Source organism: Coffea arabica, chromosome 2e, assembly GCF_036785885.1.
Source record: "Coffea arabica cultivar ET-39 chromosome 2e, Coffea Arabica ET-39 HiFi, whole genome shotgun sequence".
Classification (NCBI taxonomy): Eukaryota; Viridiplantae; Streptophyta; class Magnoliopsida; order Gentianales; family Rubiaceae; genus Coffea; species Coffea arabica.
In genome coordinates, this window is record NC_092313.1 from 23382968 (window position 1) to 23409690 (window position 26723).

Here is a 26723-nt window from a genome sequence, read left to right on the forward strand (position 1 = left end):
TATTAGAAGATTCCAAATATTTTTTTAAGAAATAAAATAAGAATAAAAATCTAATATATATAATATGGGAAGGACTAACAACCAATAGATAAGCCATTGGTTCAGTAATGATTGCACTTTGCTTGCACACATGAGATCTTGTGTTGAATGCATCACTCCAACATCTTATCAAAAATTTTCCCATAAAAACATGCTAAACCTAGGTTCCTTACAACACTAGCTAGTTCACCTAGTTGATCGATTGAACTGTCGATTCGTTGACAAGTCAACGAATTTATTACTTAAACCATCCAATTAAAGACCCAACTCGGTTCAATTGTCGGTTCATTAGATTGACCAGTTGAACCGCACAGCCCGGCCCGTAACTGTGGTAAGAGAGTACCATTTTCCTCAAGTTAGCGCTAGTCAGGCAATTAAAAAAATGATTGACAATGTGAGGGAAAAAGAAACACACACACACACACAATGATTTCAAGATCATGCGCTTGAACAAACCACAGTAGATGTTTACAGCAGTCTAGAAACAATGAAGACAGTTCATCCATCCTATCTTTTCAATTGGGATTCAGCTTGTATCAGTAAAATGGTATCAGGTGGGATATTTACAAAATGCGTACCAAATCACATATACTTTCTGTTTCCAATATCTCAATCTAACAATAACGCCTTCTGAGGGGAAAAAATTGTATTACTGCAGCATTTCTGTCCAATATTCTCATCATCTGCCTTTTGCCTCTTAAAAGTATGACTACGGTTCCTAATTTTGTATACATCAAAGCAAAACAAAGTCTCAAAATCCTGGCAAAACTGAGAGGTCAGCTATCCCTTTCGGAAGCTCAGCAATCTTTTGTAGTAGTGCAAGCCTGTTCTTTCTGATCTTCTCATCTTCCTGCAGCATAAATGGAGTGAACATGGTGTGCATAATTAAGAGAATAATGCTAAAGAAATGGATATATTACAGTTGTGAAATCCAATACCATAGCAACCAGTAGGCAGAAAAAAGGGCATGGTTGAAAAATGATAAAGATACTCGACATACTAAAATGTTATTTCTCTGATCTGCAGCAACGCACCATCGATTTTGTTTGGACAACTTGTATGAAGATGGAAGTAAAAAGTCCTCAAGTCATCTTTTTTAATTGTGAGTGCAAAGCATAGAACATTACTCCAAGCATCTCAAGTCACAAAGGCAACCTTTATGTGCGAAAGCAATTTGGTTCCAATAGTAAAATCCTGGTGGATGAGTTTGTCACTCACGGATATTGAACTTTTTAAACAAATTGATAGACCATTAGGTTTCACTATAGACAAGCACTCCTGCTCACTTTTTCATTCCTAGTAATTCGGTTGCAACAGTAAGCAGAGCAACTTGCAAAACAAGAATACAAGTTGGTGACAATGGATCCGAAGGACAAGGAATGGTAGACACAGGGAAAGATAGATGACTGGAAAGAGCCAGATACATTAAAAAAATAAAATATAAATATAAATAAATAAATAGTCAGTACATTTTCCATGATAATAAGTGCAGACCCAAAAGGACAGATTTGTTAAGTTGAATTTTCTGACAAATGATGTTTTCTCAAAAGCAAGCAAAGTTGCAGATTCAAGGAAATGAAACAGGTCTTCCGCCATCCCTAAAGTATGCTAAGAAGATGGCAAGAATTGGCAAACCACTTCTTTGCTGGAAATGCACTGTTTCCAGTTCATAATTATGTTACCAAGGAAAATAAAGCAAGTGCCAGGGGAGCAAAAAGGCTACAGATTTTAGTAGCACTTCCACTAGAAAACAAGTCTTGTAAATAATAATAATAATAATGAAGAAGAAGTGTGATTTTCCAGTGCAAAAACCAACTCCTCAGCCCCGTTAAATAGATATCCATGTTTGAGTTTCTTGATTGAGCTTTCTTTCTTCCCTCAAATATTTTCTTCATGATTTTTAAAGCTATTGGTATAACTTTTCAACTTGTTCATCTACATTGCAGAATAAGAAACTTTCTAAAGTATATCTGCTGTGCCCAGACTTTGAATCTCTGAATCCTTAAGCCCGGTGCAATTAATCCAATGTAACCCAATCGGTGAACCAAATGTGACTGAACATATAGAGATACACATGTATTATAAGCCATCTACAAAATCATTAGACCAGCAAATAGAGTTATTAAAAAGGCCTTACCAGTCTTAAATTCTGAAATATCTATAGAGAGGTAGCCATGTTTATGAGATTCAAAGAACAAAATGGTGAAACTATCCATAACAAACTTGAAAGACACACTCAAGAACTTGAGTCAAAAGATGTTTTATCAAGGTGAAATTCCAATAAAGACATTCTAAGATAAAAATATAGCAACATATGTACTACTTTGCTCTCAAGTAACAGACTAAACAACAAAGGCAAGCAGGCTGTCAAATTCCAAGAGACCATCTTACAAAGTAATTCGTCATGCTGTAACCTCTAAATCAAGAACTACATCCACTCGAGCACAAGTAAGGTTCGGCCATGCATAAACATAAGCAATATCATGATGCTTAATAAGAAAAATTCAGCAATAGACATAGCAGATATGAATGTACTTCTATTAAGCAGTAAGGAAAACCAAATACAACGTACCACCATCACAAACACATTATTGAAGAAATCTTCCAGTGGCTGTAATAGTTTGTGAGATGTTTCAACAAAATCATCCACTTCCATACCTATACAATGGACAAAAACATGGATAGAATAGTTAGGTTGCAACTGTTGCCAAGAATAAGTCAGTACTAAACAAACAAAACTAAGGTGATTATTTACTCGAACCAATTTTCCTCAAAGTCAACGGAATAAGTTGCTTGAATAGATGAGATACAACTCGAAGCGGATCAGTTAGTGGAAATGAAAAGCATACCGGGATGGATGTTGTTTCTCAATGACAAGTAAGTGCTCCACAAAGCTCTTTCTTCATTTGTTTCAAATGCTGTTTCATCCACCTAGAAGGGGAAAAAGGTATGAGAATAGATGTAATAGCATTAAATGTGCACTGATAGATATCAACAGATTATATGCTGTTCGGTACAAGTTTAGCAAACAATCAAAGCAATTGATTAGTTAGATGCTTCCTCTGTCCCAATTTCACTATCGTGAATTCTGATTTGGGATGGATGAAAGAGAATCCTATGTCAGGATCACAAATATCAACTCTGAGATGAGCAGGTTAAATTTGCGTCCATGTTGTATCTAATATGGTACATCTTCTTATTTATTTTATTGCATCTGTCCATGACAGGTTAGGTTCACTTTATTTGGAGATGGGATTAAATGGGAAGGAATTATCCTAGTTTAAGCAATTATAAGTCAAGTTCTTCCAACAACTACAAAAATACCAACCGAAGATTCACAAAAGCCACAAGATCTAGTTACAGTAGTAAAATAGCTGACCTAATGATAACATGACGTAAAACAAATTAAAAACATCAATCTAACATATTGTCCTCACCACATTCAACATTCCAAAGTTTAGAGCCCTGCTCCATAAACAGACAAGATCCAATGATACAACAGCAAAAACTTAGTTCACCTTTTACAAAAACTCATGCTCCTCAAGTTGCTTATTGGCTATATTTCTTTGTAATCTAATGTTTGCTGATCAATTCAAGAACATCAACATATAGTGACATTCAAAGCATCAAATAGTTCAAAAGAAAATATGCCAAAAAGGAAAAAGAGGGCTTGACATAAACCTAGCACAGAGAATACTCTGAAGAAAGCAAATATAGAATAATTTACATAATAAGAATGAAAAGTACCTCCAGATAAGCATTTATATCCTTTCCACGAACAATTCTTGTTGGACGAGAATATGCCTCAACAACCTTCGACAGAGACTCACCCCTTGACAAGGTTTCCATCTAAAAGTAATAAATCAATGGTACCATATTGTTTGAAAGTGGGCAAAGGAAAAGGACAACCAGAGGAACCATTTGTGTTATCAAATGGCAAAAGGCACCCTCACTCTCCTCAAACTTCACCACGAGTAAAAAACCTTTGTTTGTTTTGTTTATTAGTTTTGTTTTATTAGTTTTGTTCTATGTGGCCGTGTTTTGTGTTTCTCTCTCTTGATACAAGCTTAATCAGTAATCAATCGCATTAGAAATGAAGAATTAGGACTAGCAACCCCATTGGCATTACTGTAGGAGTGGGACATGAGAAAGAGCAGAAAGTTCCCACAACAAAACACATAGCATGTAATTGTGATGTGAAGAGTAGAATATTTCAAGACTTGCATGATGATCGATTTTGGAGCAGGAAGAATTCAAGCTTTATTACAAGACAACCGTGGGTGGACAAAAACGAAAATAAGATCAGGAGGGAGTACACAGGATATACTGATATATATTGGACATAGTGACAAAAATGAAAAATCAGATCAGAAGGGAGTACATAGAATATTGGACATAGTGACAAATTAACAATCACCAAGCAGACAAAGCAGCTAAACATGCAACAACATGAGAATGAAAAGGCGATATAAGGACTTGATTAAAGTTTTAAGCAGTTTTTGATTACAAGACTTGATAAAGGACTTGATTAAAGTTTTAACAACATGAGAATGCAAGCATGACTCTTATCCGTTACCGGGATGAAACCAAGAAAGAAATGCAATTGAAGCATCTGTTTTTGATAAGGTAATTAATAAAGAAGAAGAAAGGCACAACCTAAAAGATAAAACATCTAATTAGCGCTGCTATTTGGTGATAGATGATTAGCAAGTTAATAATTTAATAGAATTATCTATTTCCACAAAACATATTCAGAGTCATTCATGTAGATGACCATCAAATACTTACTTTATGTGAAGACTTGGCAGCAAGGCAAGGCAAATTTCCCTGCTCTGCCAAAATTGACCGAACCACCTCTGGATTAACTCCCTGGTCCACCTGTTATAAGACCGCAATAATTATGGATCAAATCTCCAGCCAATATTTAATTTATGAAAAGCCTCAGACTGCAGAGCAAATTCAGAATACTAGCTCACAAATCACTGCATTCACAGCAAGAAAGAGAAACAACCAGCTCGTAACCTGGACTGCTTGACAACTGAACTTTACAAGCAAGAACTTCAAGACAGTTGCAAAACTAAGAAAAGCCAAGCAATGACAAAAGAAAATGAGTAATTGAATTGTATTTTAGCATGTTACTTGATCATAATGCTGTTAGGTGGAAAGCATCAGCAGCAGATTTAAAAGCACGAGTGTTAAAGAAATGATTCATTGGTAACAGACTAAAAACTTTTCTCCTACATGTAACTAACTTCGTAGATTGCAATATTTAGACAAAAATTTGACTGAGCACATCCTGACTTAAATACATGATAACCTAGTAACCTGAGTGTTTGAAAAGGATTACACGACTATCGAAGAAGAGAGGCCTGAAACAAGCTTTTTTGCACTTTAAATTTGACATCAATTACTGCACAAGCAAGAAAACAGTAGAAAGAAAGGGCCTATCTAAGTTGGAAGACACAATTTGCAGAAAGTGAAGTGGATAGAATCGAGGAACTGCAAATGATACCTCCCTCAAAAGTCTTAATTTTATAGTTTGTGTTACAGATTATATGCAGGCTGATTTGTAGGGATTAGATAGCTGTTACAGATTATATGTAGGCTGATTTGTAGGGATTAGATAGCTGTCACAGATTGATATAGGCTGATTTGTAGGGATTAGATAGCTAACAAATGTAGGCTAGTTTGTAGCCTAAATTATAGGAATTAGAGGACTGATTTATTGTAATAGGATATCTTCCTATTATAGGATGTCTATACCTGTATATATACCCTTACGATTGATGAATAAAAATATGGGGAATTTATTCTCTTCCTCTGAAATTCACATGGTATCAGAGCAAGGTTTGTTCATAAATTTTTTTTTTCTGGGTTGTTTGGTGTGAGGGAAGCTGCTGCCATATTCAAGGTACAGGCTTTAGAGGTTCCTTTATAGACACCGCCAACTCAGGGAGGTACGTAGTACCGATTGGTCAGAACCCAGCACCTCTCCTCTGTCTCTCGACGCTATTTGCATACCTGTTTGTGGGTCAACATCGATCTAGGTGTGGGACTTGGCTACAACAGGTTTTTCTTGTGGGTAATCTGTTATCTTGTTGAATTTTCTTAGCAATTATGTCTGACAAAAAGCCTGGAGTTGTTTCTGATATAGTTCCGCTGGTTTCAAAAATCACGGAACATAAGTTAAATGGAATTAATTTTCTTGATTGGAACAATACTATTGAATTATATCTGCTCAGTATTTCTATGGATGGCCATCTGACTGATGATCCACCTACGGATGACTCTAAATTGTCTTGGATGAGAGAGGATGCTCGCTTGTATATACAGATCCGTAATTCTATTGATAGTGAGGTGGTTGGTCTGGTTACTCATTGTAAGACAGTAAAACAATTAATGAACTATTTACAGTTCTTATATTCTGGAAAAGGAAATTTCTCTCGTATCTATGATGTTTGCAAGGATTTTTACAGGGCAGATAAAGGAGACAAGTCTCTCACCAGTTATTTTATGGACTTCAAGAAAACATATGAAGAGCTCAATATGCTGCTTCCCTTCAGTTGTGATGTGGAGGAACAACGAAATCAGCGAGAGAAGATGGCGGTTATGAGTTTTCTAACCGGTCTTCCGTCTGAATTTGAGACTGCTAAATCTCAAATTCTTTCCGGTTCAGAAATTTCCAGTCTAGAAGATGCTTTTCGAAGGGTTCTCCGTACAGAGAATACGTTACCTGTTCTATCTACTCAGCCTAACAGTGTTCTTCTTAGCCGAACTACCACAGCTGATTCAGGAAGACAACACTACAGGAGTAATGGCAACAGTACGAGCATGGGGTGTGGGCCCAACCACTCTGATAAGAATACTAGCAACCATGGACAGGAGCAAGGAGAGATTGTATGTCACTACTGTCATAAACCAGGTCATATCAAGCGAGACTGTCGGAAGCTGCAGTATAAGAAGGCTCACTCTGCCCATATTGCATCTAGTTGTGCGACCTCTGACAAGCATGTTACAATATCTGCGGATGAGTATGCTAGATTGACTCAGTTTCAAGAAACAGTGAAACAGCCATCCGGTCATGTTACTGCTCCTGTCGAGACAGGTAAACCCAATGCATGTCTTGTTTCCTCTTCTCCAAAATGGGTCATTGATTCTGGTGCTACTGATCACATGAATGTTTTTCAGATTCAGATTGGGCAGGGTGTAAGGAAGATAGGAGATCTACTTCAGGATATTGTGTTTTTGTTGGGGGAAATTTGGTCTCATGGAAGAGTAAGAAACAGAATGTCGTCTCACGATCCAGTGCGGAAGCTGAATATAGAGCTATGGCCAAGTCTGTGTGTGAAGTCATATGGGTATATCAGCTCCTTAGTGAAGTAGGAATTAAGGTCTCAGTACCTGCCAAGCTATGGTGTGATAATCAAGCTGCACTTCACATTGCTTCCAATCCAGTCTTTCATGAACGAACGAAACACATTGAGATTGATTGTCACTTCGTTCGTGAAAAGATCCAACAAGGTTTGATCACTACAGGTTATGTGAAGACTGGAGAACAATTAGGTGATATATTCACAAAAGCTCTTAACGGGGTCCGGATTGATTATCTATGTAACAAGCTGGGCATGATTAATATCTATGCTCCAGCTTGAGGGGGAGTGTTACAGATTATATGCAGGCTGATTTGTAGGGATTAGATAGCTGTTACAGATTATATGTAGGCTGATTTGTAGGGATTAGATAGCTGTCACAGATTGATATAGGCTGATTTGTAGGGATTAGATAGCTAACAAATGTAGGCTAGTTTGTAGCCTAAATTATAGGAATTAGAGGACTGATTTATTGTAATAGGATATCTTCCTATTATAGGATGTCTATACCTGTATATATACCCTTACGATTGATGAATAAAAATATGGGGAATTTATTCTCTTCCTCTGAAATTCACAGAAAGCAGGAAAATCTAGTGACTCCAGGAAAAGGATATTGATGTAGGTTGGGAAGCTGCTACCTCGACAGCTGCCTAATGTGTAGAAGGATAGAATAAAGACCATCCATCTTCTACTGAACCATTCTTCATCCAAGAGATCTTCAAACTAGGTATTCAAACTCTCAGGCGCCAAAACCAGCGAATCATTTCTCTTTAATCCCAAGATGCGTTTACAAAAACGACAAAGGAGAACTTGAATTTTGGACACATATAGCTAGTAAGATGGGAAAGAACTGTAGATGGGCTCTTGAAATGGCTATAGAAATCAATAGAAAAGCCCGAGTACGCCACTCAAGCTTCCTATTCACCAGCTCAAAGCTTGACATTCCTCTCTGCTTCATGAATCAGGGTAGATATCCTAACTTGCTTAAAATAAGTCCATTATGTATTTCTGATCTATAATTTGTTTTGAAGCGCTTTCATTTCCTTTTTACTTTGATTTTCAACTTATCTTAAGCTGAAAAGCTGTTTCAGAGAACCACCTTTGGAAATTTATCAACATATTTCTAAGACTAGTGAGACAGTCTCATGCTTTTCAAGAATCACTTTTTCTAGATACTTTCGTGGCCACAATGTCAAATCACATCAAAGACATAATTCAGTGACATATGAAGGTTGCAAACTTTTGCAGCATTATTAGCAGTCCTTATAGACTTCACATGACTTAAGAAAGCCTAAAAAACTTACAGGTGAAAAGCATGCAACGTTATTGGGTCAATTCAGTATGAGAAAAACAAGGAGATAAATAGAAAAATTTGCAAACACAACCATTGCTTACAAGTAATAAATTTACATACCAGGAATTGTTCCAGCCTTCGGTTTACAAAGTGATGCACCTAAAATTAAAAGAAAATGATTAACAGGAGGAACTTATGCTCCAAATCACAAATATAAGAATGACGGTATAGCTGGAGAAAACAATTCTAGTCAGCATAAAAGTAAAGATTTTTAAATGGCTCCTGCAACCTTGACAGAAGCCTCATTCAGTTGCTTTCATAAGTCCCAACTTTCATGATGAATATGATGACATTGACTTACCTCATCAATTGTGCTGCTAACTACTTTTATGGGTTGAACTGCAGCTGCAAATTCTAAAGAATGACTTAAATCCAGATTTTTGTTGTTTTCAACCAATAGTTGCACCTATACCAAACAAACATGACATAAGCTATATGCTACAGGAAAATCCAAAGTTCATTGAGATTCTTAGACATACAAGACCATAAGAGATTCTCCGCAAACCAAATGGATCATTACTGGAACTTGGCTGACAACCAGCAGCAAACAAGCCAACAAGGCTATCCAGCCTGCAGGATATGGCAAGATACAATGGAGCTTACGATTATAACAGAAAAAATATTTGCTTTTGGGTTTTTATATTCCTAAAGTTGAACATCCTGTTGTTTTAGAAGTGGCATATGTAAATAGCACATTAACCACAGAAGATAATATTGAAGTCTAAGCATGATTTCTCAAAAAAAAAAAAAAATTGGGATAGCTATAAATATCAAAGGAGCTACTTGTGGGTTAACCTGTCAGCAATAGCCAGTACAGTCCCAGCATCAGTTTTAGGCAGTTTATCTCCTGAAAATCGCGGTAGTGTAATCTCAAACACTGCCTCTGCTATCTGTTATAATACAAAGACGAAGACAATTCTCAATGCCACAAAGAGGAAAATACTACAGCAAACAAAAAGTGATTTAACCAAGAGTGACCATAATCAACAAGAGCCACAAGACATTAAAGTGAAAAAAAAAAAGAATCTTCTGAAATCCATTATGTCCTCTTGTTAAACCAAATTCATCCTATTTATGACTAATCAGCAAAATGAAAGTGCTAAAAGAGGCAGTAGCGTATCATGTTTGGAATAGTGAAACATGATCTCAGCATTATTTCATACCAGAAGTGCTTCCTAAGAGCCATCCTTCATTTGAGTGAATGATCACTTCAAAAATTAAAAGAGAATGTAGATACAACTCTAGTGCTAAATGTAGTACACATTCAGGACAAATTAATTGTTGCTGCAGTGAGAAAGTCTCTTTGTGCAAGCTTTCAGAATATAAACAACTGCATTGAGTTGCAAAACGGATGGCTTGTCTAAGTCTTCATAAATCCATACATATAATGGCAAACAATTCATTAAAATTTATGTGTCTCAAAAGTAACTGAAGACTTGAAAAAAAAATGATGCTACACCAAGCCACCTATCAATAAGGAAAGAGTTTCAAAGAAGATTAACCACATTCACAAATTCCATCAACCGTGCATTTAAAAATGGAAGACAAAAGAATTAAAATAGATTAACTATCAGCAAAATTAAGACAAATGTCATTCTGTCCAAAGCTAAAATCGTTCAATGGCAAGAAACACAAGCAAAAAGAAAACCATCTGAAACCAAATATAGATAATTTCACGAACCTCCTTTGAATAGCCATCTCTAAGAGCATAATGATGAGCCATAGTGCCTGAAAGACCAGTAAACTCCATAACAACTGCTGTGGCAAGATCTGACATAGCCAATGATGCAGCCTCTTGAATAATTTGGAGCACTTCTTTACTTACTCCAAGAAACAAGCCTACTTCGGCAGCTGTACGTTGGATACGATTCACCTTGTCTAGCATTGTCCCCAGCTTTTCCTGATTATTTACATCAATAATAAGGAAAAAAGTGCACAGCTTAAAAAAGATTATACACGAAGCGATGATACTAAGCCCATCAGTCCTTTCTGTAAACCAAGTATCTTTGAGGATTAGCACCAAAGAACTTGATTAATAGTGGCCATCACCATTTTGCACAACACAATACGCTAGGAAGATCACAATCAAGTTCATTCCTTCCGAAAACTATAAAAACAAAAAATAACGATTCCATAAATTTTAGTTACTACATTCAGCTCTACATAGTGAAGATTTTGAACTAAAAGTTTGGCTACAATACTATTTGATGACAGAGTAGATAAGCACACTTTCATTGTACAACTAAGAAAGCAAATGACTACACCATTCTCCTCCATGGTAGTCTACCCCCCCCCCCAAAAAAAAATCAGAAAGAAATAAAATAAAAAGAACAAAAACAAGAACATCATAGGCACAGAGTGAAACTTACATGAAAAAGAATGCCTTTAAGTTGACTTCGGAATTCGGAAAATCTTTTACTTGTATCCATCTCATAGAAAAACTTTGCATCTTCGTAACGAGCTCTGCAAATTGCATACTTAACTTAGTTCAGTTTTGAAATATAAAAAGGAAAATAAAAACGTAAGATACACTATTATAGCCAAACAAATAGTCCATTTAGATTGTAATAACAAATGTCAACATGACAGCAGCAGAACTAAGGTGAATACCAACCTTAAAACAGCTTCATTTCCTTTCCTTACCACAACATCATCAATTGCTCCGTTAGCAACCTGCAATAGAATCCAGTAGCATATGATTAACTGAAAACTAAATCCTTTCAGTTTCGAGAATATTTAATACCTAAAAACCATAGCAGGTAGGAAGGTTTGAATATCTCACATTTATGAAGTATGGTAACATTTCCCCATTCTCATCAGTTATTGCAAAGTATTTTTGGTGCTTCTGCATGACCTGAATGATTTAAGAAAATCAGCCAGTGATAACAAAATACCCCTACCGCAAGGCCAAGAAAGAAACAACAGATGAATTGAACATCCCCCTGGTAAGAAGGTCATTACTTCTAGAACATTATACACTATAGACATATTTTTATACTTTTGTTTCTAAATACATTTGCTTTTCCTTTTTTTTTTTTGGTGTAGGGGCACCAGCATATAGGGGGAATAGCTTCTTCATGGAAATTAAAAACAACAAATTTTGTATCAGCCGCATAAGGAGCATCCCAAATTCATACAATTACAACAAATTTGTAAATTTACCATATTCTTTTGATTAACCAACAATCTTCATCCTGCAGCCAAGAGAAAGTTCCAACTCACATTGTTTTATTCTACTGTGTTGAGGAAGATGGGATCCAGGCAAAAGAAGGTGCAAGTTATACTCATCTAGATAGTTCTTAAAAAGGAACAGTGCAAAATCTTTAACAATTTCAAACCAAATTTTTTGAATCTAAGGAGTGGCAGTGGCTACTACTCCCCACCATCTGTCTATGCATGCACAAAATACTACATCTATTCCTTGGTCAATTAGAACAGTCAAAGTGAAAGTTGTTCTTGTGCAAAGAAATGCATACCATTATCAATAGTTCCTTCGGAAGCTTTAAAAAGCTATCTTTAAATTCCCCAAGTACTGGAACAGGTGCTTCAACAAGATTCACAACCTAATGACCGGGGATGGAAATACACCTAGATGTTACTCATGCTTATGAAAATGGATAAAGAAGTAAGACATCTCATCCTTTTTTACCTCATCTAGTAAATCATTCTGCATAACGACACAGCCATTGACACTTGCTGCCAGAGCATTAGACTTTTCTATAATAATCTTCTTCCTTTGCTGCCAAAAAAATGGAAAAAATAATAACTCAGTAATGTTCTTTTCCCTTGTCGTAGTTCGTAATTAATAGCACGCACTTAAACAGTGGAATATTCAGAGACAGAATCACCTCAATATCAACAGTAATTCCACTGTGCTGCATCAATTTAGCATAATTCTCTGCATTCTCTACCTAAATGCATACAAGGATATATACCATTTAGGCAACAAAAGAAACAACTCATCAGCTTTCCCTGTATTGAAAAAATGAATCTTCATTTTGGCAATTTAACAGGGAAAAAAGCATCATGCAAATACCTCTACGGTAGCTGATGCAGTGTTTCTAAGACCATGAGAAAAATTTCCACTATGAAAAAAGTAGATAAACAAGAGCATTAGCATCAAATGGACTCAAATACAAGTCAAAAAAATAAGATTTTGAATCAAAGAAAAATACAAGTTAAAAGGCATGTATACACTAAAAAAATAATACTAAAATAATGAAATAAAATAAATCAGATGCAGCAGAACTATCAAGAAGTATCTGCAGCATGCCTTCCTCCAAGGCCAACAGGGGCTAGAGGGTTTATGAACAAAACTATTTTCAAGTTCTCCTCCGTTTCATTGTTCATATCAGAAAGCAATTGCCCAGCTATGACTAACAGTTCATCCAAGGTCCAAAGTTATGAGGCTGACAATCATAACTACAGGCCTTGGTAAAGGCATCACGATCTAAATTGAAACTTGTTTTCTGTGTACTATGCTCAAGATAAGCAATGACCTTCAAGGTTTATGCAGAGCCAGGCACTATGTTTCTAGCATAAACCACAGCACAGCAAGTCCACAACTGAAGTAAAAGGCAAAGCCAATGCAGACTTCTAATATTGTGTGATCAGTGACGGGTAGGTATTTATGGCCTCCCCTGACTAGGAGGAAGACACATTAAACAATTTTAAACCCCTACCATCCCCATCCCATGAGAACATCACTATTGCACCATGTTTTCGTAATCTCAACATTTACAACATCAGGAAATATATCATATACTCCATAAAACAAAAGTCAAGAAAACCCTCTGCGAAAATACACGAGGAAAGATATGAAACCTCACCTTAGAACACCAGCATAACTAAAAGGAACGATACTGTCTCCATGAAGAGCCAAAATCCAGCGGATAGGTCTGCTGAACATAATCTTTGCACAACAGAACAGCAAAAATTGTAATCAGATTTTGAGTACAAGGACAAGTAGACTGTAACAAAGTCAAACAGGTAAATCAAATCAGGTAGGACATGATTAACCCTTTTTCCCTCCAAAGTGATTCTAAAATGTCAAAAGTTTTTTGAATCCAATCAGGTAAGACATGATCTAGCTTTCTTTCTTTACACAATTTGGCATATATTCCTAAAAGCACCCATCCCCCCAAAAAAATTAAAAGTAAAAATAAAAATGAATAAAAATCAGCTCACCAGACAAAACTACCTTTTAGGAGCAGAGATGCATGGACAAAGAACTGACTAATTAATTGAAAACAGCATAGGAAGCACAAAAATCAACACCAGGATTGCATAAAAGGAACTTGCTGAAAACCTATATGGACATGAGTTAATTAATCCTGAATAAACAAGTCCATAATCAACCACAATTATGTTACGCTGTTTACACCATAAACTTAAGATCCGCCCAATAAGGCTCTGAGGCATGAACATTTTTTTTTCTTAATTGAAGGACGAATTGTGAGCTTGACCCAGAGGAATAAGGAAATGAGATATTGATCTTAGGACATCAGAAAGCAGGATGACAAGTTGACTAGTATATCAAGCCTAACGGTCATAAAACCAATTTACTAGCTTCAGCTCATTTACTTTGAACCTGCATTGGTCATTTGCTCCAGTTTCATCTGTCTATGACCCAACACAAATACAGCTCCACAACAAATTCTATCGTAGTCACTGAACATGATTGAAACTCGCTCAAGAATTTAATCCAAAGTTAAAAAGGCTTTTCAAAATGAAAAAACCAAAAGAAGATTAATTAGGTATATGATATTAAAGAGATCTGGTAACACTAGCACACACCTCAGAGTTCCATCTCATTGACTTTGAAAATGATATTTTTGCAATCATCCCTGGTAACTCTTCTGATAGAACCTGTAAAGATAATCATCAACATAGGGCCTAGAAGATGAGCAATTGACAAAGTAGAAACTTCAAATGATGTAAAATCATAATTATCATTGAAGAACATACATGAATAACACCTGAAGAACAATATCCAGAAGCAACCAAGAGAAAAATAAAACAAACCCTGATCAGCCTGTGTTACTGAAGCATAAATAACAGTGCTACAGCAATAAGCATCAGAATATTGGCACATGCTATCCATTGGTAGACTGATACCAGACATGCAAAGACTTTATACTCTGTTTCGCATATTACCTTCTCTTTATAGGATAAAATGCTGGAGAATGATAAATATCATGAGCACAAAAATTACACGATAAGATGTAATGGGAAAAGTCATTTGCATTATGTTGGAAACTTAGGATAACTTGATGTTGGTTCTTGCCTTTTTTTTCCCACATGATCCATGCCATTTTTTTAAAAAAGTAAAAAGCAATCAAATTAAGAATAGCACCTCAGTTGAGTCTCATGCTTGCAGAAAAAAATTTAAAAAAAAAAAAAAACTTTTCTACTTGAAATATAAATGTGCATTTCTCATGTCAAAATGGTAACACTAGAAATGAATGAGAAAGAAAAACAGCAAAAGTTTCTTTAATTATCTTTTTTATTTTTGGGTGAATAGACCCCACAGTGGTTAATGCTAGAATTTATGAAGCAGAAAAACTTAATGATGTACCTCCAAAGCAGGTTTTGCAGTCTCAATTACACGAACAAAAACATATTCTGTTTTTCCTGCAGTGATAACCAGAAATAATGCATTAATATCCTAAGCCTTTTTTCTTTAGGAAGAAATCATGCTCACAAATGAGTCTATACAAGTTTGGATTTTATGCAGTAAATTTTGACACCAAATTCAAGCATCTTAAGAATATGCCAAAACAGAAACAGCTGAACAAGGTCTTTTCATCTCTGCGTACAACAAAATTTCAACCTCCAATTTATGGTTACCTTGCTAAGCTAACATGAACACTGAAAACAGCAAAAAGCATCATCAAAACAAGCATCTGCACTAGCATACCTTCAACTCGTCTATACATACTATCCAAAGGTACAGAGTTTCGGCGACAAAATCCTTCGGCGGCCTGAAAAGGAAAAAGAGGTCAATAACCATTTTTTATCAAAGTAACAACTGATTAGAAGATACAGAATTCATCACAAGGAATTTAACACCAAACTAGAGACTGGGAACATTTTTAAAAATTTACTCAATAAACATTACATCTATCCAATACAAAACTCCAATGAAGAAACCCAAAAGAGAAGGATAAACAAAATCCCAGGCACCCTCACGCCAACAATATGCTCAACCACATGGTCTACTTTATGCCAAAAGCTAATAAAATACATGATCAGAGACAGCAACAAGATTGGCATGGGCAAGATTCACTTTCAGAAGCTATCAAGGGCATGAACCAACCTAATACTGCTCTTTAACTGAACCCAGTCGGTTTCAGATACTAGACAAATCATTATCTCAGATAGAAGCATTTAAAAGCTTTTACTGTCACCTTCTTCAGAAAGTTATTGATCTTCTAAGAAAGACAGTGTAAACCTAAAGGAGGTAAGACCTTTGTAGGATTTCCTTGCTGGTCAAATGCTTTGGAAACTGGAGGTCCTCGAACCTCCACCTCGTTCTCAACTTGCTTAGCCCATAGGTTCTCAACATGCACCTGCAAATTGCAATATCTATACAGCTCAAAGATATGATAAGCAAATATACATTGTCAAGGAACAAGTTAAACCAGAACATGTAAGATGGATATATAAGAAACTATGTACGCAGGAAAGTAATCAGAAGGTTTAACCTCGAGTCAGCAAAGAATAGGCTAGAGAAGTTTAGAAGAGAGGGATACGAAAAAACACTCTCAAAATACAATAGTAGTTAGAAATAATATAAATCTTCATTTTCTGGTCATCAAAAGCATCCCTATCCTTGCTTGTCCTCATCTGAAACCAAGATTCAAATAGGAAAGAGGTACTTGGTGGCCGAAAAATCGGTGCCACCAATTTATCTCTAAGACTGGAGAAAGCTCATCTAATGTGGGAAGCTTAGCACTGCAAAATGATTACAAGGAGTGCTACGGCATTAAAGATTCTTCTAACTGGCACATAGGACCTATTGGCTCAGAAATAAAACAGCTCTAGCACAAAGATAGTGCAGCACTTATTTTTCTTGCAACTATTATGTGATGATATACCACTAATCTCTTCCAAAACTGTGTTTCAGACCAGCCTAGTACAAGAAAAAGACAAAATACAGCCAACTTTGTTAGCAGTAGTGATGTCTGATCTGTTCTAAACAGTGCTTGATTGTATTATAGTAACATATCTAACACCACCACAATTATCTTTCATAACAACCCATTTGCTACAAAAAGTTAATAGAGTCATAAATAAAGGTGTTATACGTTTCATAACAAACTAACACATTGCTTTTCAACAAGTGAATCAACTCTAGTCAACATTAAGCTATGATGACCAAACATGAAGCAATATGAATCAACACTCACACATATTTAACCTTACTCATACCCTAAAAATAACAATTTCCTAAAGATTGCACAAATTAAAAATCCTGGAAACGCTCAAACAAATTTATTAGCTTTATAGCTTATGAAAATGGTCATAGAACAATTTTCTACCATCATCAAGCAAAAGATTCTTAAGGCAAAGCCTACCAGCATCTACAGCCTTCCCAAATTGAAAGCATGGCACGTCATTTCAATACAACATGAACCATGCGAACACAAGAAGTATTGTCCCTTCTAAAAGATCCTCAGGCTTATTATTCATCAAGCGCATCTCATCCAGAAAAGACCAGTCAAAAAGATAAGAGTTTATGGAAAGCCAAAAAGAAAAAGACAAACACAAATGGTAAGGGAAAGCATGGGGAAACTTTCACGCAACTGAAAAGGTTAGAAATACATTTTTAACATAGTAACACAAAATCATGCAACGATCACAGCTCCACATAGAATCATGCAACGATTACAGCTCCACATAGATCTCTTAGGTTTCCATATTCACACCTATGAGCAGTTTCAGGAAATACTTTTCTCTCATGCCTTTCTTTGTTCAGCTTCCCGTAAGGAAACATTAATGAAAAGGCAACAGAAAAACTCACAAGTCTTGATCAACTCGATATGGATGGAAGCATTTTGGGAAAAATACAACATAAAGCGCAAATCATAAGAAAAAAACGGCAATAGCACTTGTTCAATCGGACATGAGAGAGACTTCATGCCTATTAAACTTCCAATTTATTACCCGAAACCGACTGATATCACATAAACCTAGCATACTTTTTTGACATGACACCTTAGCTGTCATTCCCAGCTGCTGCTTCTTATTTTTCGCCTTTTTGGAGTCACCTTTTGAACCTTTTCCCCTTTCCCCCTTTCTATTTCTCCCCCCCCCCCAAGGGTTTGCAGAATTGGTAGAAGGGAGTAGTGGAACAAAATGAAGGACAATTTTAATCCAGTGTGGCATGACAACATCAAGACCTGAAAAGCTCCGAGTTAAATGGAAATCATAAATCATGTTGAGAACATACCACTAGTCGACGGGGTGTCCCATACATTTTCACTTCCCCATGTCTTAGCCTCTGTTTTTCCAGTAATTGCACTACGAGATCTTGGAGCTGCAATGAAAAGACTCCATAAACATAGCATTTGAAGAATTCACTAAGAAGACATTTGACATTCTCCGGGTGTAAATTTTTTTCCCCTTAGGCAAGTTAAACATGAACTTTTATATGGAAAAATGGAGGAAAAGAAAAAGAGGTCAACAGAAAGCCACTTCATTCAGAATAATCTTAAAACAAGATAGACATTAGGGGAAAAAATGAGATGGTTAAAGACAGCAAACAACATTGCAACAGAAAGATATGTGCTAATCAGAAACTAAATCTCTAAATCTACTATAATAAAGCAAAGCATATTTACTTGCTTGCACACATCGACAACATCATGTGGTGGTAATTCTTCTGTTCCAATTTCAAGAACAAAAGTCCGTGGCTCTGCAGGAACCTGGCTGACACAAAAAACATAAGAGAAGCAACCAATGAGAGTGAACTGCATTAGATGCTAAACCATAAGTTCCCTGCAAACTCAAAGAGTTTCAGCACCAATCATAAACTAAGATGTGAACATTAATCCACAGTTAAAATTACAGAAAAGAGTAACAGAAACAAGGACAAACACAGATCTGATGTAAAATGTGACAAAAAGAGCAGAAATTACATATAGCATCTGAAACACAAACCTTCGTGATTGCTTCCTCCATGACTTCCCTCGGAATGGTGGAATTACCAGATTGAGAAATGACACCCAAAGGGTGGCCAAGAGACTCCCTAGTTTTTAACCAGAGTTGTGCACATTGACGAGCTAAACTGGAAGACAAGCCAAGACAAACGTTGAGCACGAAATTCCCCAAATTAGCAGAGTCCAATTTAGAAGTAACATTTTCAGTCTAGTCAACAATAAAGAAAAATTATAACCAGCAGAAAGCAGAAACACCGATACAAAACGGATCTTTCAGAAGCGAGGGCAGGAGATTTACATGTCTAACACTTGCACTCAAAGATCAAGCATATAATTACAAGAGACAACATTTATTTGATGAATACCATACAACAAACTAGATAGTGCAATAGTCAGAGCTTGCACATGTCCTTTATCAGCAGAGCCCAAGAATTCAACTCTCACCTGCGCATCCGACCGAAATAACGAGCACGTTCTGTAACCCCTACAAAACCTCTAGAGTCCAAAATGTTAAAAGCGTGAGATGTCTTCAACAGCTGATCATACCTAGCATGTCATGAGCAGATGTTAATCACAGCGAGAATTCAATATAAATAACACATTTCCATTTACTTAAGAAAAGTAAATTGCAAAAAATGAAAACCTACGCAGGTATTGCAAGGCCCAAGTCAAGCAGAGAATGTGCTTCTGCTTCAAAAAAGTCAAAGTGCTTTTGAATATGATCAACACTGGCATGCTCTAAATAATAGGCGCTCATTTCCTTCCTAAAGCAGAATTCAGTGGTCGTCAGCTTTGTTATTTCTTATGAAAGTCAAGACTGAATAGGATGCAAATTAGGGTTAAGGAAGGTAATCTCCTCAACATAAAGAAAATAGACAATATATTCTGACACATAAAAGCACTAAATACCACATACTTGGATCACAACCATAATGCGCAAAGGAAAAATTTTGGATACAAGTTTTTTAGAAATTTGGAGCTTCAAAAGGTTGTAATTCATGAAGCATAGTTAAGATACCTAAAGATAATACCAGTCAATTTCCTGATATATGGTCCAATGGATTAAAAGAACCCAAAGCTAAACAAATTAAAGGTGATTACCATCTAACTTTTTATGGCTTCTACTCTCCTTTCTTTGTTAAATATTATACTTGGAAGAGAGCATAAATTAATTGCAAAGTTAGAAACTGCTAACAATTTCATGCAACCATTCAAAGAGCTTCCTTGACCAATACCATATAGAAACTTCACGCGCAGCCAATAGTTTATTCTTTTTTAGATCTCACATCAATATTCTCTGCTTTGATCTTCCATATCCCTCTATATGGTACTCAAGGCTAATTTATACAGAAAGCAGTCAGCCCAATTATCCCAAAAACCAACAGAAACTCCCACCTACGAGCCTTGTGAAATTTCTGATCAAGTTAATATGTTTCTAGATGCTTCTTCGACCATAAATTCCATTATAAAGAAAAGTTAAACATTTTAAGCATACATATTACAGTCAATTGCTTCAAATGCCAGAAAATTCATGACAGCTAGAAGTAATAAACTATCAATTTGGTTCAAGAATTTTGGATCGAACTTGTTCCATGATGTACCAAGATCATTTTAAACCCTGTTGCTAAAGTTACATAAAGCAAAGCACTCTGCAATAATTTAACCAGCTGGCAGAACTAAAAGGCTTACTACCCAATTGAGGCCTAAAATGAATAGAATGCTAAGAGGTCCTAGAGGTTAAGTTGGTTTCCAGCATATTCTGTGTATGTCAAAATAGCACAGCTGAAGCTAATCAGTCGAAAGGAATAGCGAAGGACTAAAGCAGTCCGAAAGGCGTAACAGCATTTTGTGCCTTAAAAATAACACAACACTTTCAATTAATTAGGAACAAAATACTAGAATATAAAGCCATATACTCCACAGCCACAAAATACGATTAATATCATGATGACCAACATAGGCAAATTTGAGGGTTTAAATAAGCTCTAATAAAGAGCAAACCTACAGGATACTCCACTGTAGTATCCACAGAAGACTAATACACCCCAACTAAAAACTTCTAAAAGAATAACCCATACTTCCTTACAAAGTTAATAATCCTAACACAAAGTAATAGTGACCTTTTATGTTAGATATAATAATTTTCCAGCATTCCATCTATCCATTCTGCATTGAATACTTGCCACTATGGAAGTCACATAATATTTATCTCATCCCCAGCAAAAACCTTCTTCATTGCTTTATGCGCCAAACTAGTTAGACACTCTAGATACTGGATTTATATTGACATTGACATAAAGTAGCATGATGACAACAACACCCTGTTATTTTGTCATGATAACATGTATTTGCATTATCATGTACGAGCCCCATTCCAAGTTAACATCTTCTATATAAAAACAAGAGAAAGTGAGAATTCTAAAGTAAAGGCCCTAAAATGTAATTATATACCAAAATATTTATCATAAACATATCATCATACACTACACATTGAATTCAAGCTATGAGTCTAGAAAACAAAAGCCCAAGAGGTGAACATTCCAAAGTCCAAGAATCAATCCAAAATGATGTGAAAAATCTCAATAAAGAAAATGGATTAAGCATGTATTTGATAGCACATTCTATCACAGACATCACATAGATTTCTTTCTCCACTAAAAATTCAAAATGTTTCACAAGAATACTTGACCTTAATTAAAATCAAAGCTAACTTTTAACTTCTTTTCTTCCTACCTTCTACATCCTCTGCAGTTAGTGTGCCCTTTCAATTTAAAACTCAAAAAATACAAATTAAAGTTGGTATTACACAGATTTTCTAGCACTACTTGTTAGAAGACTTAATTATGTCAAGTAGCATTTACTCATTTTCTGAAAAAAGCTCTCCATATGTGATCCCATCTGCATACTGAATCTTCTTGAAATGATCAACTCCCTGCAAACAGATAGCAAACATACAATAAAATTTTGAAAGGGAATAATAAAACATAAGGTATGGCATAAGTGTGACCTGAAGTAACATAAGGATGCGTTCAAGACCATATGTTATCTCAACAGATGTGGGCATCAACTGAAGACTTCCAGCCTAGAAGCACAGCAAAAACAACAAAGGACAGAGTGGATTCTTATCAGTCAAGCCGAATATAAGACATGGAATAACTGTTTGAAGCTTATTAGTGATTAAGCATAGAAAATTGTTATCAAAATACCAACTGATTCTCTCTTGCCCGACATAAGTAAGAAAAAGAACCTGCTGGAAGTAAGTGAATTGTGTGATCTCCATCCCATCCATCCAAATTTCCCATCCCAATCCCCATGCGCCAAGCACCTAATTGTAGTGCAACATAAGGCAGATATGTTAGCTAAAGTCCATAGTTAAGGCAAAATCAAGTATGATGTTACATCCATCATGAGCCACTTCCGGTGAGGACCAACAAAATGCAGTCCCACCAAAGTCAGGGAATCCAAAACGAGATACAAAGTTTAAAAAATAAAAAAAATTCACTCAAACAGCAATAAGCACAACTGCACTTATATGAAGTTAATATACATGTGCATCAAATCACAGCCAATAAACTGGAAAGAATTAGACCTACCGGGCTCTCCCAGTTGTCCTCAACAAAACGAATATCATGTTGATTAACATCAATACCTGCCGAGTGTAAAATAGCAAAGCCGTAATCAAATTAGGGAATTTGAGGAAGCATCAAGAATGTATATGGTACATGAAAGTTCAAGGTATGATGCAGATTTATTGAATGCAGAGGAAAAGTAAAACATAACTTTTTCATTCTCCACTTTTCGATATTACCCACTAGGTATACAAGTGACATGCAGAATCCAATTTCATACAAGTATCTTACATGACCCAAACAAGGAATTAAGAATTTTGACTGCAAATGATAGGACATCTTCATGACAATTAATAAGTCAGCATAAGAAACAAAAGAGACCCAGAAATGTCCGGAATGGTAAGTACACAAAGAATCAGCATGAAATATGATGATGACTGCAACTAACATCACAACCTAAGGCAGACAAGCTCCGTATAAACAGGTCCTGTGAATTCCCAGGATCAGGCTTCAGTATAACCTGATATCAAGTAAAACCAAAAACTACAGAGTCAACCAAAAGAAATCCACAACATGCAATTTGTATAAGCAACCAACTCATATCCAATATTAATCTAGTAAGGTAAATGGCAACTAGCCTGAAATTGAGTATGGCGTTGAAGTCTATTTGGGTTTTCACCATAACGACTATCATCAGGCCGGATGCTAGGTTCCATATACCTTCCATCAGAAACTACAACATCAGTACTCAGAAGAACAAACTGAAAAGGAAGCAACAGATTTGTATCATAGACAACATTAAAGGCTTAAAGGTAGAAAAACATGCAAAGATTTCCAGACAATCCAATTTCAGGTTTAAGAGAGAAGTTAAAAACAAGTACATCCGAAGGAGCACAATCACACGAGCCAATCTGATTCAATTTAAATCAAGGTAGTAGCATATTTTTGAGTCCAGGAGTGAACGTGTGTCAATCATGCAACGTTTTGTGGCTCGAAGTCTCTCTAGCCTGAATCTCAAAAACCCCAACTGCTTAGTCTTGAATTTTATATCAGATAAAGATAGTTCAAAGTCCTAGCTTTTGCCTTTCTTCTGATTAGATGAGTTTCTGGCACTTTGCCCAAGAAATTATCTCTAAATGCATAATATGCAAAAAATGACTTATAATCAGAGCCCAGAGCAAAGACTGGAAGAAGCATGCAATTCGCTTAACTTGATAAAAGAGCCTCTAAATGGCAAGGCAGAACATCTGCATCTTATGTGTTAGATTATACCTTTTATGGGTTAAAATTCCAGATTCATTAGCAATTGTGTAAGCAGGTCAATCACATTCCTCAGAAATAACCAACATTTGTACATAGAACATGATATCATGAACTCATGCTTCTCTTTTCACTTCTAAAATAGACAAGATCACTTACGCAACATTCCATGGTTCAGGACCCAAAACCCTTAGAAATGTCAGAGGATTCATAGTCCCAGCTCCAACCTGCTCAATACATCCAAAAATAAATAAGATAAGTGCCAATCAAGGAGCTATACAAAAACATCACTTGCCCCATTCCCCATTGCCACACCCCCCTTCTCAAGTGCCGAACCAAAAATTATATCCCCATTTTCAGAAATCTACAACAGAAGCAAAATGTATGTTTAACATATATAACATTCAAGAATGCACTTTTGCTGGCTGCTTACGGTAAAATGGTAGTCAGGAATGCCAAGAAGTATCAGCCAAAAGGGGGTATTGTGTCATTTAACAATAGTGGAGTTGAGGTGGATAAAAATACGGGCAACTATTGCGCTAATGTAATTCTAAATAATGTCCAACCCAACATTAACTGCCAGGTAACTCTGACTATCGCATTTGAAACCCATTAAAGTGACCCAAACAAAAGACAGATTTAACAACCACTCCAAAAAGAATCAAAAGATAGAAACTTTCACAGTTGAGAAAAGTTGAAGAAGCTAAATAACCCGGAAAATTTGAAATAGTCACCTCAGTGTTACTGCATTGCATTACAGCACATCCAACTGAAGCCCAGTATTCCTGCAAGAGTATACAGAAAAGAGGACCCAGAAAAATGAATGATCTAAAAAGAGGAGGAATCAAACAACTACATCACTGCAAATGCTAAACCAAAATCAGATATTCAATATTAAAAAAAAAAACTTTCACCTAGTAAACATAAACAGACACCAGATCCATTTTCAAGAATGATTATCGTTCTATTGATGGGTGTAATTACCAATTCCAATATATTTTTTGAAATCTAAACAGGTCCCTTATGTCCTCATCCCTTATATTAAACTCATAAATTAAAAAGGACTCTATTCCTATTTAAAGCATTAAGTGTGTCAACAACCAAAATTTATCTGTTTCCATTCATCAGAATCCCTACCAGAATCATCTACCTGTGATCTCCATTTCAGGCTTTATATTTAGAAAGCATAAGTGATAATCAATTACCATCTTAGGGAAACTGCCACTAATATCCATTTGATAGTTTAAGCTTTTTTGGTTGCAAGCTCACAATAAGCTGAATCTGGTAGGGGACAAAATTTGACTAGTCAGTCATATCAGCAGCTTATGTTGATCATCCTAATGTGTCTCTCATTGTTCTGATCTTTATGTCTACATTTAGCAACCATAGGAACTGACCATTAACATAACCAAATCAGATAACGCATAGCATTTTACACTCAAATATCAAGTGTGCATTCACATTCAACTCTTGTGGCTTATGTGTAAAGCTCATCAACTTGGAGCTTTAAGTAGAGAAACATAATAAAAAATAACAAAGCAACCACTTGAAACCCGCCAAGAAAGCATTTGCTACTCAATCCTGGGTCAGCAATATTAAAGTCTCTCTTCTAGCTGATCCATACTGCTCTTCATACAAAATCAGGAAAAAATAACCAAAAATAACCAAAAAAAATTAATTAACAGACTTCAGAATACCATAGACCCAAAGATAAACAATTATAAATCCATAATCAAAGATTTCTCAATGACTGAAAATTTTCCAGCTTTCTTCCTTGGAATCCCGTCAAAGAAAAGACAGATTTCAAAATAGTTAACGAGAGATTGCAATGAATATAATCCAATGCACTTTTTCTTCCATCAAATTCTCTGCCTTTTCTTAAAAGAATCAAAATAAGAAAAATTGAAACACTGAAAAATAAAAAACGAGCAAAAAAGATGACTTTATCCTTCGATCCTAGTTTCTTGAAAATTCTGAACTATTCTAGAGCTTTAAAAGAATGATACTAAAAAGAAGTAGCTAACGAACAGTACACAGGAGGAAGCTAAGGTAAGGTTGTGGGGTTTTAGAATGCCAGTTGTTCTTAGGAGAAGAAATGCGAAAGTACCACGATTTCTCCTCTTATCCCATTTTTCTTGAACCTCCACTACTACTGCAAAAATCAAGCAAGCATGAAACAGTAGAAATTTCCCCTCCTATCCCCTTTGTCCTGAAAATCCAAAACCCAATGCAGCAAAATGCCGGCAAATAAGAAGATCAAAGAAAGGAAAAAAGATTTAACTTTCTCCTCCTATCCCAGTTGCCTAAAATTCAAAAGAATGACAATAAAACTGCAATTAAGAAAATGCTGAATCATAATAGGCATTGTTAGTTAGAATAAGTAAAGCTGACCTGAAGGCGCTGAATGGCTTGTTGAAAAGTGGGAACAGATGATGATTTCTTGGGATGGTTTTGTGAATCGTTCGGAGGTTCTGTTGATGGGGAATCTTGAGACACGGAAGAATAATTGGTGCTGCTTAACGCCGCAGAAGAAGAAGCTATGGTTCTCTTGAAGAAAAGGAACTGCTGCTGCTGCCTGATGCTAGTGAAAAAACGACTTGGGCTTGCTCTGGTAAGAAGAAAAGAGAGGTGAGGTTTGCGATAGGCTTTGAGAATGCAGGTTACCAGGGGCAGTGCCAGAACAGCCATGCTTGCCTTTCTATGGGAAACTGTAACCGAACTTGAAAGGATGAGGTGGGAGAGGGCAGTGGGGGAGAAGAAGGGGTCTGGCAGCAGGGTCCGCAGGGTAAGGGGCTGGAAGCATTTTCGGGTTCATCTTAAGATATGTCGACAGAAGAGGGGCGTTGCAGTCAAAAGGAGCCTCTAGATGTTCTTTTCAATTTAACCCTTCGGATTGTGGTGAATATCTACTTTGGTCTAATTCATGCTCTTTTTTTAGTGGTAATTACATATATATATCATGTTA

The 26723-nt window shown here is 36.1% G+C and overlaps 1 protein-coding gene across 3 annotated transcripts; it reads right to left on the reverse strand.

Moving 5' to 3' along the window:
- Positions 1 to 518: 518 nt before the first annotated feature.
- Positions 519 to 26588, reverse strand: LOC113732010 (glycine--tRNA ligase, chloroplastic/mitochondrial 2-like). 3 transcript variants are annotated; one of them, XM_027257590.2, is made up of 36 exons: positions 26150 to 26588; positions 24493 to 24543; positions 23918 to 23985; positions 23137 to 23218; positions 22955 to 23018; positions 22523 to 22578; positions 22177 to 22254; positions 21937 to 22011; positions 21791 to 21861; positions 19577 to 19693; positions 19374 to 19475; positions 18931 to 19057; positions 18612 to 18695; positions 18221 to 18307; positions 16236 to 16337; positions 15686 to 15749; positions 15344 to 15399; positions 14563 to 14634; positions 13596 to 13678; positions 12803 to 12851; positions 12615 to 12677; positions 12416 to 12505; positions 12243 to 12329; positions 11549 to 11620; positions 11381 to 11439; positions 11136 to 11229; positions 10448 to 10666; positions 9562 to 9656; positions 9246 to 9336; positions 9068 to 9172; positions 8827 to 8865; positions 4828 to 4917; positions 3787 to 3888; positions 2889 to 2970; positions 2612 to 2697; positions 519 to 889 (listed from the first exon to the last, which is right to left on the reverse strand). In XM_027257590.2, exons 1-36 carry the CDS (start codon positions 26444 to 26446, stop codon positions 791 to 793), a joined length of 3258 nt encoding a protein of 1085 aa, XP_027113391.2. In that variant the 5' UTR covers positions 26447 to 26588; the 3' UTR covers positions 519 to 790. The 3 variants fall into 3 exon arrangements, 2 of the variants coding, with proteins under 2 accessions (XP_027113391.2, XP_027113392.2); XM_027257591.2 differs by lacking the exon at positions 18221 to 18307; XR_011840505.1 differs by lacking the exons at positions 519 to 889; positions 2612 to 2697; positions 2889 to 2970; positions 3787 to 3888 and adding an exon at positions 6543 to 7060.
- Positions 26589 to 26723: the final 135 nt, after the last annotated feature.

What these genes read in the sequence shown, in the direction of transcription:
- LOC113732010 (XM_027257590.2), bottom strand. Translation starts at nt 26,446, where the DNA reads ATGGCTGTTCTGGCACTGCCCCTGGTAACCTGCATTCTCAAAGCCTAT. An exon ending in TTGGGCCTTGCAATACCTGC is followed by an intron (nt 19,476 to 19,576) that starts GTAGGTTTTCAT and finishes ATGACATGCTAG; the next exon opens with GTATGATCAGCTGTTGAAGA. An exon ending in ATATAAATGCTTATCTGGAG is followed by an intron (nt 2,971 to 3,786) that starts GTACTTTTCATT and finishes TTCCCCTTCTAG; the next exon opens with GTGGATGAAACAGCATTTGA.